The sequence below is a fragment of the Dermacentor albipictus genome, chromosome 2 (genome assembly GCF_038994185.2).
Source record: "Dermacentor albipictus isolate Rhodes 1998 colony chromosome 2, USDA_Dalb.pri_finalv2, whole genome shotgun sequence".
Classification (NCBI taxonomy): Eukaryota; Metazoa; Arthropoda; class Arachnida; order Ixodida; family Ixodidae; genus Dermacentor; species Dermacentor albipictus.
In genome coordinates this window covers 66,058,381-66,072,266 of record NC_091822.1, presented here as the reverse complement: position 1 = coordinate 66,072,266, position 13,886 = coordinate 66,058,381, and the positions used below count along the sequence as shown (strand labels likewise).

At 45.1% G+C, this 13,886-nt stretch overlaps 1 protein-coding gene across 1 annotated transcript in view; it reads right to left on the bottom strand.

Annotated features, from left to right (window-relative positions):
• dtn (transmembrane protein 132C dtn) overlaps nucleotides 1-13,886 on the bottom strand; it is a 63,000-nt gene that overhangs the window by 36,184 nt on the left and 12,930 nt on the right. Inside the window, exons 5-7 of the mRNA XM_065433630.2 lie at nucleotides 11,668-11,814; nucleotides 6,101-6,326; nucleotides 5,224-5,367 (exon numbers count right to left, since the gene is read on the bottom strand). Of these exons, the coding sequence (XP_065289702.1) occupies nucleotides 5,224-5,367; nucleotides 6,101-6,326; nucleotides 11,668-11,814 (517 nt within the window). The remainder of the gene's footprint in view (nucleotides 1-5,223; nucleotides 5,368-6,100; nucleotides 6,327-11,667; nucleotides 11,815-13,886) is intronic.

Below are 13,886 nucleotides of genomic sequence, written 5' to 3'. Positions count from 1 at the left end.
CATCCACTTGTGCCTGGTTCAAACAAGCATTTGAAGAAAAAAAAAAAGTTATTGAAGGCCAACCGATGAAGAGCCTCAGTGCAATGATGTGTCGCTATGTTTACTTTGTTGCTATTCTTTAATGGTGGCACAGAGATAACGCTTCAATTACTTACACAATTAGTTTTGTGAACTGGCTGTGAGCGAAGTGTACAAGTGCTATAGTTAATGTGTCCTTAGAGTTTGCTGAAGTACATCCCCATTGTTTACAAGATTGATGCAGACATATCCTTCAGTTAAAATCCCTTTTGCATCTCGTTACCTTGGATTTGTGTTCAGGCCCTTTAGATCAGTTTAATATGATGATATTGCTTACAATATTGAACACTGGTTCCAGCCTTGGAATAATAGTCGGAGTACTGGGTTAAAACTAATGCTCTTGAACTAGAATTTCTTGTCACTAGTGTGAGTGCTTTATGACTGTCACAAGTGATGAATAAACACTTGGAAAACCTCTGTGCATATACCTGAAGCAACTTCTGAAGTTGTGCAAAGTAACTAGTCCTGTGGAACAGCCTTTGAATGGACATATGGACATGGTAAGAGCTGACTGAACCCATGAGAGCTACTGCTGTGAACAATACACTTCTCAAGTGTATAATTCTAAGAAAGGCTTAAATAAAAGCATAGATTTCATAATTATTCAGTTACTTGCCTTCTTAAACTTTAAGCAAGCACATTTCATACTCTGCAGTAGAATGAAACTTAACTCCACCTCCCTGGTTGAAGTATCATGTTTTTGTAGTTCACATAGTTCACAAACTATTCTAGTTTAAAAGTTGACCTTTTGCGAGGTGCGGACTATCTATGGATACAGACTACACATGATTTTATTTTTTAAGATGAAAGGCACACTTCAAGAAAAGGAGGTCACAGTGTGCCTGCAAATATTTATTGTGCTATGTCACAGCAAAATCAGCTCCACAATCATTGTCACCGTGAACAAGCAACATTTCCAGCTCATGGTGGCAGCTTCTGATGTGCAAGTGGATGCTGCTCGCGATGCTTAAAGTGCCTGCTTTTCAGGGCTTTGGTTTGTGAGCTCATGAACAAAACCTAATTGCAAAATGTGCAGTGCACTTACACACAACTTCATACATGCACAAAGCACAAGAACAATTCTGATGGCACCAAACACTATATGGTCAATATAGTTGGCTTCCATTCATTCAACCTTTGTGGGACAGCAAGGTTTGGTCAAATTATCCTAAAGGTCAAATTAATTAGAATATCTTTTATTGCTTGAAGTAGTCTTTCATCATTGACAGGCTACTTCAGTCATCACCATCATCATCAGCCTGCAGTGTTTTATGTCCACTGCAGGACGAAGGTCTCTCCCTGCGATCTCCAATTACCCCTGTCTTGTGTCAACCGATTCCAACCTAGCGCCCGCAAATTTCCTAATTTAATCACTCCACCTTGTCTTCTGCTGTCCTCGACTGCGTTTCCCTTCTCTTGGTACCCATTCTGTAACCTTAATGGTCCAACGGTTATCTAACCGGCGCATTACATGACCTGCCCAGCTCTATTTTTTTCTTTTAATGTCAATTAGAATATCGGCTATACCCATTTGCTCTATGATCCAAAACGCTCTCTTTCTGTCTCTTAACGTTATGCCTAGCAATCTTCATTCCATCGCTCTTTGTGCTGTCTTTAACTTGTTCTCAAGCTTCTTTGTCAGTCTCCAAGTCTGTGCCCCATATGCCAGCACTGGTAAAATGTAGTATTTCAAAGTACTACAAAAAAAAGAAAGGTCGCAGTTTCACCTGAAAGGTGAAGCATCGATTGCAATGGCAAATTACTAGACAGCTATATGAAGTAAGGACAGTAGTTTTATTGGCCGTATAAACTTGTAAACATTCACTTACTAACTAAATTAAGCATAATGTCACACGTGCACGGGCAAAAATTAACACATCACATTTGATGACTGCAGATACTCGCTGTCAAACAGCTGGTGTGAGGAAGAGTGGCAGCAAAAGCGAGCGAAGTGACCTTCGTGCTGGTTAGCGGTTCAGCGCAAATTGAGTGGCGAGAACGTAGTGCACACGAACCTATCGGTACTCTGCACTCTGTCCCCATTACAGATCACTTTCAAGATACGACCCGTACGGTTGCGCCGTACACAGTTGCCGCTGAAGTAGAACACCGCCCCCCTTCCTCCACTTTCCCTAGTGCCTTGCGTGTGAACGAAGACGGCACGCTTCCTCCCTGCTTTCCTCCGTTGTATGCGGGAGGTTGAGCCACCATCGTCGGCTCCCCTTCGCATGCTTTCACTCGCACATACAGCATATAGCACACAGCGACAATGTTATCACCCTTGGACTTCATACGGAAGGTCACAGCGACACTGAGAGCAGAAATACGCCTCCAGTGTCCATATAATTGCTATTGCAATAAAATTACGGCAGAACTTCATCTCACAGTGACTGTCCATGGCAATGCAATTAGCATTTGACCAATGTAGTGACACACCGTATATCTGAAGTCAAGATCACTTAACATCTGTAGTTGTCATTCTGCAAGTTCCGTTGTGTCGGCTACATGTGACATAATCGGCTATCCTCCTGTGTTGCTATTGCACTAGCTTTCCAAGGTCACCTATGGGCATGGTGGCATGACGATGACTCTGACGTTGACACACTGACGGCGATAGAATAATGAACAAGGAATGACGTCCATGGAACGACAAAGGCGATGTGACAACAATGGCACGACGACAATGAGGTGACGACAAGTGTATCACGACAATGGAGTCACAGCAATGGTATGATGAAGTTGGAACGACAATGATGGCACGACCACAATGACATGTTGATGATGGTATGACCATGGATGCATGATAGTGACTCTCTGACGACTACGCAATCGCAACAATGGTATGACAATGGCGGCGCAATCACGAATGAATGACGACATCAATACAATAGAATGCTGAAGAAGGAAAGAGCTTGACTAATCAATGAAAGTGGTATTTTGATGGTGGAATGACAGATGGTGGAGTCACAGTACGAGGTTACTGCATGAAGACAATGGCATGACGATGATGGCATGAAAACGGCATGAGGACAATGGTGCTTTTATGACTGCATCACGAAGCCTGTGTGACAAGGATGGTCCGATGATGGCGGCATGACGAGAGTCAGATAATGAAGCTGCAGTGACGATGACTGCACGACCCTGACTGCATGAGAGCGACTGCCTGACAACGACGGAATGACGACGATGGCATGACCACGGTCGCATAATCATGATTGAAAGATGACAGAATAATTACGATAGAAGGACGAAAAAGGATCGACATCGACGGAAAGACAAAGGCAGTATGGCATTGACGGCATGACGACTATGGGATGATGTTACTGAAGTGACCATGACAGTAAAACGGCACAGTGACGACGATGGGGCGATGACAATGGCATGACAAGAGGTGGCCGAATATATTTAACTTGGTCTACTGGGTTGGCGTAGGAGGTGTGACAACAGTTAGATGACGAAGCAGGAATGACGACTAAGGAACAACCATGGCAGCATCATGACCGTGAGCAGATACTTCGTAGCTCAAGCTGGTTGACAACTTCGGTCACTGGGTTGGCGTAAGAGGATGAACAGATGGACTGACAAACAGACAAGACAGACAGGCTCAAAATGCCTGAAGTAGGCAAAGAATGCTAACTGCACTAAATCTATGCATATTGTCGTTAATCAGTGGCCCACAAGACAGCAGAACTTTCATCAGCGCTGACAAAATCTTTAAAAGAGACATTGACCAGGGCATAGCACAAGTCGTAATCGTCATTGCAGGAAGGGTTGGTGCCGTCACCATTGTCGCCTAGGGAAGCAGTAGTGCCGTCTGCTTTTAGAACTAGTCCCTGCGCACTTGAGAGGGCACTGATGGCAGTCGAATTAACTGCAGCAGCATACTTTCACATGAAAGCTAAATGAGTCTTCCTTCCATAACCTATGTATAGATTCTTGCTGGGACTTTCTAATGCATTCGAATTAAGTGAAGAATTGGAATAACTGAGGTCGAATTAATGGGAGTCTACAGCACTATGTACAGAATACTGGCACCAAATAAAGTACTACAGTAAACTCTCAGTTGTACGAACGTCGGTTTATAGAATATTTCAGAATAACGAACTGTTTAAAAATCCCCGGCAGTTTTCTTATAGATTCTATACAAAAATTTTTCACTTAAATGAATTTCGGAACAGTGAATATTTCAGTTTAACGAACTCGCTCAGAGGACCAAGGCTTATTTTTACGATCAGTTCAACTAAGTTTTGCACCCTGCACTGCAGGCGCAACCGATGCCCGCCCTCATCAAACCGCCACTCCAGCGGCAATGTAACATTGCTGGCGCTACAGCACCCCTGGGGCAAAGCGGTGGCGCGGAAAACGAATGGCAACGAGGCATGGCCTCCGAGATCGCCTGCACAAAACGAGTAAGCATGTAAACTTGGAGGCCATGAACAAAGTAACATTGCCGGCGCTTACAACGCCGCCAGAGCAAGGCGGCGATCTGTCACACCCCAAACCACGTGGTGTGTGTGTGTTTTTCCGATTGGCTAGTTGTGGCATGGTCATCGTCTCTTTCTTTCTAGTCTTGTTGGTTCCGCGTGCGCACACAAACGACCTACAGGTGTGTTTTTCATCAGTTCCGTTCAGCCTTCCAGTTTTAAGTAACAACGGCAATTCACGAGCAAGCTGTGCCAGAAGAAGTGTACAAAAACATTGACTCTTTGGATAGTTTTGTTACTTCCTGTGCTTTAAAAGTACAAGTGCAGAAGAAGATTACAGATTTTTTTTCTAAGTGAGAAAGGCAGCATTATAACAGTTATGAACCTTATACTTGTTGATATGTACAAATCCCATTTCACACATTTCCAACACTATGGATGCCATGTCTTTTGCTCCATGAATTGTACTTCAAACTTTTGACTCGATATGCCATGTCTTATGCTGGTCTAGTAAATAGTATTCAGTTTAGTGAATTTTCAGTTAAGTGAACTATTTCCTTTGGTCCCTTGAAGTTCACTCAAGTGAGAGTTCACTGTATACTGTGTCTATTGGTAGCAGACAAGCTGAAAAGCCTATTTTCAGCCGAAGTTCATGCCTGTGAGCTACACAGCGGGTAAGGACAATATCCTGGAAAACATGGCCATTGTTGCAACCACTTGCCTTGAGAACGGACTCGTCAGCTGAGTGGCATGAGGATTGCAGGGTCACATCTCCCAGGAGACCAGACTGGCTCACCACGAACACCTTCATGGGCTGCGACACCTGTTTGCCGGTCAGCACTGCTGTATTCAGCAGCTGGTTTGACTGCAAACAATTCCCAGCATGCATGTTTTAGAAGTTATGTAACACTTCTATGCCAGAAACTATGTGAAGGTAACGATTCCACTCCAATAACATTCCTTTTTTTGCATGTCATCAGTGCTTTGAGTATCATTCTGCCACTGGTTATTATTGGCATCAGCCGGCAGTTAACGGTGGAAGATAAGAAAGGAATACAATCGAGTGAAAGGAATTCAAAGGAATCCTATGAAAACACACAAGGTGAAGGTGCCCAATGTTGTTTGCCGAACAGTGCTGATGTTCCCTTTCAGCTCTCTGGTTCATTGTTTTTGAAGAAGTCTGCCTAGATATCAGTGGTGGTCTCATTTCACCACCACTCAAATTTATACTAAAAGATTACACGTAAACACTTTCATGTGAGCGTGTTGCTTGGCGTGATTGATGCATTGATGCTGGAGTTCTTTTCACATGTGCTGAATGCAATGTGCCCAGGAGGCTTTCATGCTCTCTGCGCTCGATGGACACCAGATGCGAGACTTACACATGTGGGTGCGTTGCACTGTGCGTGCTGCGCTCGAGATGCACCTGACAATCACCAGGGAAGCCTGGTAGGGTATCTAAAGAAAGCGTGGCCTTAAAATGAGTGTTATATGCTTTACTGAAGTTACGAGCACCACTGCAGTGAGTCTCATGCAGCAGAGCCTGCATTCAAACAGCCCTCTCTGAACTGCCCCGACTTGCCAAAGTGAATGAGTACCTTTGCGACGAGAAGCACGGCTTGGACGTCGTCCTTGTGGATGTCCAGCCGGGAGGTCAGCTTGATGCTGTCGTCAACCTCACTGACGCTAGCAGTGCTGCTCACAGTGGCTGTGCTGTCCAAGTTGGGGAGGTCTAGGTAGCGCAGGTGCCAGGTCACCTGACCTCCATCTTCATGGCCCAGACCTTCCTCCACTTCGAAGAGCCAGTTGAGTACTTCTTCCCCACTGCGTAGCAAGTGCAAGAGAGACCATGCAACCGCAATTTTCAACAAAAATTGCTACGCAAAAACATGATGTTAGTGTTTGTAGTAGTACAGTTGTCCACCGATCACTTGGACTCGACGGGTACTGCCAAAACATCCCAAATAACTGGGAATCGGAAATAGATTCGCCCAAAAATAAGTTACTTTGTTCCATAAGTGACCAAGAAAGACATGCAGTATTCTCAGATCGTCACTTTTGGGGATACCTTCGATTTTGTGCGACTACAGCACAAAATACATTGGCATCTAGGAGCGACGGCATTCTTGGCACAGTGCCGGGAATGCTATCTGGTCACTGTGCAGAAATGCTGCTGCCCATCAACGCGTCCAGTGCTAGTCGCACAAAAATGAAACCCTCCCTCTAAAGTGATCGTTCAAGAATACGGTCAAAGTTTGTAAATGTGTGTTGGTGTGCGCACATACACCTTGCCCTTGGCCTAGACGTTCTGTGGCCGCGATTTTTCTAGCAATGCCTTTTATGCCATTTCTTTTCATGCTTTTCGTGCTTCCTCAGTGGACGGGGTGATGCTCTGCACACGTTATCGACAGGATTAACCAGCCATGGATGGTGAATAATAATTAAGAGTGGCATAGAATCGAGTGGAAGGCCTCGCTACAAAATCGCGGCTCATATCTATCGTATCTAGGCTAGTGTCATGCTGTCGCTACACATAGATGAAAGTACAGACAATGCATGTACCAAATTTTCATCGGCCACTACTAGGTCAACTAGGCTTTGCTAGTTTCGGTTTCGTAGAGCGCTGGCAACATGACCGATGACCATGCCAGGGACATCTCAAAACAAGAACATTGCTATTTCTGCTCGACTCGGTGGCGATATCAGCACATGCTCGTGCAGGCAGAGGCTGAATTACTGCACAACACTCTGTAAGGTGTCCGGAATTTTTATTGTCTTTACACGTTGAGCCTATGGGGCCAGCGGCGGTGCCACGGGGCTCTCCAAACAATCCAGCATGTCCATGTTATTGGTGTCCGAATAATCGGTCGTTGACTGTAGTGTGCTTTGTAATAGTTGGCAACGCAGTGGTGTAGCTAACGCCACTAACAGCACTAACATGCTACTAGAGGGCGCCACCAGGAGGGTGCACTTGAGAGTATATATTGTGGGAGTAAATGGCGCATAATATTACATGGGCTCACCGGGATACATTGCAGAGCTCAAACAAATGTTCATGCGCAAAAATGTAACACAGTAGAACCTCATTCATACATTTTAGAAAAAACCGCGAGAAGAAAACGCACCAACTGGGAAAACGTACGACCCAAAGCAACTAAAAAAATGGACAGAATCAACTATTGTTTACATTTTACATAACGCGAAGCGTCGCGCGGATTGTCGTGGCATGAGACGCCGACGTGAGTCGAGCTGGTGGTGCTCTGGCGGCCCTAGACGCATTTTGTTGTTTTTCTATAGTGTGGTGTTTTAAAAGGGTCTATGGGAAACCGAGACAAAATAGAGCTGGCGGGCGATGCCGGAAGCCGCCGAAGCAAAATGTGATCAATAGAATAAGCGCCAAAAAGTGACAGCACACAAGAAGAAAAACAGACAGGACAAGGCGCTTCCTGTTTTTTTTTTTTTCTTCTTGTGTGCTGTCACTTTTAGGCGCTTATTCTATTGAAAGCTATGCCCCAACTAGCCCCACAACGTGTTTTACTGCAAAATGTGATTCCCACACTGCGATGCCTGCAGCAGGGAACGGCAGTGCGTTTTGGTTATCGCCTAACAAAAGCATGCGCTACACTGCCAACGGCACCACACACTGTGAAACAGCTAGATACTAGGCGAAGATGCTTATCGCAACAGGATTGGCAGTGATAGCTGTAAATGCCACTTGTGATGACCCCAAAGAAAATTTGCTGGTAATGAAATGAGAAACGGAGTGCGCACCGGCGTTTTCGCATGAGAAGGGCGGGTGAGTATTGCAGTGAAGTTGCTGTGGTGGGCAGCTATATACTGCTCTCGATCGTGCACGCCTCGCGCATCTTCTTGTTTACAAGGGATTTAGCGGCCTGAAAGGGATCATGTGGTCGCAGTTTGGCGGCATACTGAACGTTGGTGCCAAAATACCGTAAAAACCCGTGTATAGTACGAGGTTTTTTTCCTGTTATTAGCGTCCCCAGTTTCCGCCTCGTACTATATGCGGATCCGGCAAAAATTTCAATGTTCGGCTCGAAGTTTTGGTTTCGTTATTGCTCTGTGGCTACGCCTTGGCTTCGTGATATCTGCATGGCTACGACTTGGCTTTGTTATTGCTGCCTGGCTAGGGCTCGCCTTCGCTATTGCAGCGTGGCTACGGTACCGTTTCTTTCTTTGTTGAGTGCTGACCTTGGCAGTTCACGTGTTAACCGCGCTTCGCGAAGTGCATAGTTTTTAGTGAAGGAGCACGATGTCGACGGCACGGAAGCAGTACTCGGCAGCTTTCAAGCAAAATGTGATTTTAGCGGCAGAGGAAATCGGCAACAGTGCGGCCGGGAGGCAGCTTGGCGTCACAGAGGGAAGCATCCGTGGATGGCGACGGCAAAAAGAAGCACTTTTCGAGTGCAGCGGAACACGAAGAAGCTTTCGCGGCCCGAAGAATGGGACGTTCCCAGAAATTGAACTCAAACTGACGGAATTCGTCCGAGAACAGCGAGCCGCGCATCTTGCTGTGAGCGTGGAGCTCATGCAGGCAAAAGCTAGGGAGCTTGCGAGAGAAAAAGGCCTAACGAGCTCCACCTTCAACGCAAGCAAGCATTGGATTTATCGGTATATGTGCCGTGCAGAATTTTCATTGCGCCGAAGAACTTCAATTTCGCAACAGCTGCCGGAATCGTTTGAAGAGTTACTGGTGGCTTTCCAGCGCCACATTATTTCGTTGCGCAAGTTGAAGAACTTTCAGCTAGGGCAAATCGGCAATGCTGACCAAACACCAGTTTATCTGGACATGCCATCGCCCCTCACCGTGCACGAAAAGGGCTCGAAACATGTTTGTGTCCGGTCCACTGGGAACGAGATGACGCGTGTTACCGTCATGTTGTCATGCACGGCAGACGGCCGCAAGCTCCCGCCCTATGTCGTCTTCAAGCGCAAGACAATGCCGAAAGGTGAGCTGCCGAAAAATGTCATCTTTAAATGCTATGAGAAAGGGTGGATGAATGAGAGTCTTGTGCTCGACTGGATAAAGTCTGTTTGGTGTAGGCGGCCCGGTGCACTGTTGTCGTTCCCGTCCATCCTCGTGCTCGACGCATTTCGTGGCCATTTGGCCGACTCGGTGAAGAAGCTGTTGCGTGATTGTAATACTGAACTTGTCGTTATCCCGGGTGGGATGACGTCTCAGCTGCAGCCTCTAGATGTTTGTGTCAACAAGCCTTTCAAGGACGCGGTGAAGCGGTGCTACGCAGAGTGGATGCGGTCAGGTGAACCTGCAGTGACGCCGACTGGGCGGCTGAAGCGAGCATCGCCAGCCGCGCTGTGCAAGTGGATCGTGGACGCATGGGCGAGCATCCCAGAAGACCTTGTGCGTCGCGCTTTCAAGAAGTGCAGGATCTCGAATGCGCCCGATGGCACCGAGGACGAGTATCTCTGGGAGGATATGTCAGACAAGGAATTGTCCGATGAAAGCGCAGCGGAGGACGACAGTGAATGAAATGCTGAGTCCGATTTAAATAAATGTTTTCCCCGAGTTTCTCTCACTCGTATTATACGCAGGCAAAATTTTTTTTTCCATTTCTCGTCCCAGAAATTTCACCTCGTATTATATTCGGGTTCGTATTATACGCGGGTTTTTACGGCAACATATTTTCTGAGAAAATATGAACCGGTAAAAAATGAGCATAACTCTACTGGGTCATTTTTTGTGTTCTCAATTGCAAATGTTGGTCCCGGGAAAATGTGCGTAACAGGAATGAATCAATGAGGTTCTACTGTATATGGTTACCCTCAGAATTAACAGCCCACACTTAAAACGACACTCAAGAGAAAGGCTTCAAGAAATCACCCCTAAGAAACGTGCTGAAGTACTTTTAATTTCATGCCCTAACATTGTGTTGATAACATCACTGTAACGTCGCAAACATTTAGCGGTGTTTTATGTATCTAGGCCATTTTCATGCAGGAAATCTGAATATTACGGCTGATATTTTGTGTATCTTACAATGCAATTGATAATCTTTTCCTTCTTAATGAGCAATTCACTAGCCTCAGCCAGGGGGCGTATTCCTGGACAGTCACTTTTGTAGATAGCTCACTTTTGCAAGATCTCCAGGGAATAGGCATCAGACGAGGGTAACGAGGGTTGAGCAAACACGAGAGAGAAGCTCTAGTTGGCTTTTGTGGGCTGACTCTTACGAAAGGGAGACTATCGCTGAAATTGATCACCTGAGAATACCACCCCTAATGTCACCAACATCTATGAGAACATGGGGAGTTGAGTGAGAAACTTCAATGCAGTCTTGCCACTTGTATCTTGCCAGTACTTTGTTTTCTGGCACACCAAGCCTTGCAGGCTAGGTCAATTCAGCCTATTTTCAGCCCCAGGAATGCAAGCCAGCAGCACAGCTTAACTTAATATTTATTTTTTAATATCTTTTTAAAGTCCTGAAACCTACAAATCAGGTATGGTTTCCTTCTGCAGACAGACGGATAACTCATGAAAGTGGCAATATTTAAGAACTGATGGACCTGTACCACTTGTCATTATTTACTTGTGCTACTAGCATTGAACCCATAAATGGCGAAGGTAATGCCTCAAACAGCAGTTGCTAATAGCCCATCATTATCTTCAAATAATTAACTCTACAAGACAAAGCACAAAGGTTAGAATCGGCCAAATATTTAATTAAAACAAGTGTTTCAGAAGAATGGGCACCTTTGGAACTTATGAAGGTTGAAAAGAAACGTTGAATTGAACAACGCTGAATTATTGGAAGTCTACTGTATCATACACCTACAACAGCATGACTAGTAGATTTTGCTGCTAGCTGTCTAAAGCGTACACTGTACAGTCAACTCTCACATCGCTCACCCTTCTCTTTCATTTTTGTTTTGCTGAAATGTGTAGCGGAACTTATATAGAGTGTGATCCTTTTAAACAGACAAACTCTTAGGACTATTTAATTTAGTTTCAGTTGAGCTGTATGTCTCATAAGACAAACATATCTATACGGCCCCTTTGTGTTTGCCAGAGGTGTCTCCTGTGTATGTAAAACTCGCACGACATCACATGACTTGCACTAACACTGGAAATCATTGCTTGCTGCTTTCATCAAGGGTGCATGGAAACTTCTTGTGACATTTTTCAGACCTTTCTGGCAGCGCAGTATCCTCGCTGAGGCGAGTGACGGTCACAGTCGCGGACGTCTGCTTGGAGTTTGTGTCAACTGCAACATTCCACGACTGCTTAGCCGTAGGCTGCACCTGTAGAATCCTCAGCCCAGGCTTGACCTTGGCCCTGTCAGGAGAGAGCAAAGCATATGCCTGAAATCAGTGTCCCAGCTGCAGATTGCTATGTGCAACCACCCTTCATATTATTAAATGTCAACTTCTTTGCAACAATTCAGTCTTTCAATCGATGTGTAGTTGGGTGATCTTTGACAGCAAATGCTAAGAGATGGGATGGGGCACACATAATGAAATGTCTTATACAGTCGATCCCAGATATATTAAACTCGAACATATCGAATGATTGCGCAATATCGAACAGGTTTAAAATCTCCTTGAAAATCTCATGCAAGAGAATAGTGACGTACTATGCATACAGCGAACTGCCATTCACCGCCACATTCAATACAGTGGAATCTCGATAAACGGAAATCGCTTAAACGGAACTGCCTCGTAAGCGGAACACCATCCTCATGGTTGGTTGGTTTTGTATTCATGCAATTGTATTCACCTTTGTCTCTCAGAAAATGGAACTTCTGATAAATGGACCCAATCTGCCCAGTCCCTTGAGGTTTCGTTTAAAGAGAGTCCAATCAAATGCTGCGCCCCTGTAAACGCACTTTGCCTAAAGGAGATCTGATCGCTTCTAGCACCATTGGAAATATTTATAGCCAACAAACTTAAAATGGCACTGTATTAGCAGATGCTGTAAAACAAGAGATTGACTTTGAAGAGTAGTACATGCCATGGAGCAAAAATAAGCAACGTGTTTTCAGTTTTGCTAGCTGCGCATATGGATGAATCCTGTGAACTGTGGCTGTTCATCATCGCTAAAAGCAGATCACCACTCTGCTTCAATAACACGAAAGGCCTCCCAGTCCGATATGCATTCCAGAAGAAAGCGTGGATGACAAGTAATCTTTTCACTAGGTGGCGCCAGGCATGGGATGCCGAAGTGGAGATGCGCCAGGTTTGTCTTCTTGCAAACAAAGGCTATCCATGAACAGCATTTTAGGATTCTGTGGGTGGCTAAAACGAATCCGACCCCAACCTCTACTTGGATGGATCTTTGCATCACAGTTTCAATTTAACGAAACCACTGCACGCCGCATACACACTTCACGGAAATACTCCATTGCGGCAGTGGACTCATTGCTGCCAGATTTGCAGCTCTGTGCTGAACGCATTTCATTTGTGCTCGGAAGGTTAAACGTGTTTGGTAATTCACTCGGATGTTCTGCAAGCTGAAAGCCACTTTCGAAACTAACAGCGTGTGTGTAGTGTCAGCAGTCACTGACGTAGGGGCGGGAGAAGAAAAGCCAAGAATGAAGGGACATGCCGGCTACGAGGAGTTGGAGCACTCAGCAGCACGCACGAAGAGCCTTGTGTTGAATTTTTAGTGCAGGCAAGAAGCACGGACAACTGGTTCCAACAGGAAGTCGGTTTCTAAATTCTAATGAAGCTAATGCTATTTTTGACAAACATTACGAATGGTTTGTATTAGTATTTTTTTCTTAAAAGAGATAAAGCTATGCAACAGTGTTGATGCTTCATTTAAGGGGGGGGCCCCCGCTGTGCGAGCATTAAGTTTACCAGCACCACATAAACAGACAAAGCTTTTGATGGGAAAAGCTGTGAGGTTGAAGCAACAAGACAGACTGTGGCCCACCACTTGCCTAAAACCCACAGCACAGGCAACGAGGGCAATGTGACTGAGCTTCAAAAAAAGAAAAAAGAAAGAAAACAACATAAACACAACTCGGTGAGCTTAGAAAGCACAAGTTGGCGATACATAAGCTGGCTTGATAAAATGAACTAGACGGCACAGATATCCAAAGATGATACTGTGCTCAGCACGCACACTATGTTTAATGCTAGGTCTTACAAAGGCCAGATGGCTGAAGCTCTGTTTATGGCCCTCTGAAATAACTAAAATTTTTTTAACCATTTGCAAAGCAATTAGCCTTCAAGCTAGCCCACCTGTCTTATGTTTTAGTTGCTCTATGCACTAATAAAAAATATGTTTACTCAACCATACACACACAAAAAAGGAGGTGAAGCATGTATTTAGATATCTAAAGAGGACTTTGTACATACTGAAAGCTTCCTTACAGCAGACTATTGCCAGCAACAGCTATATCG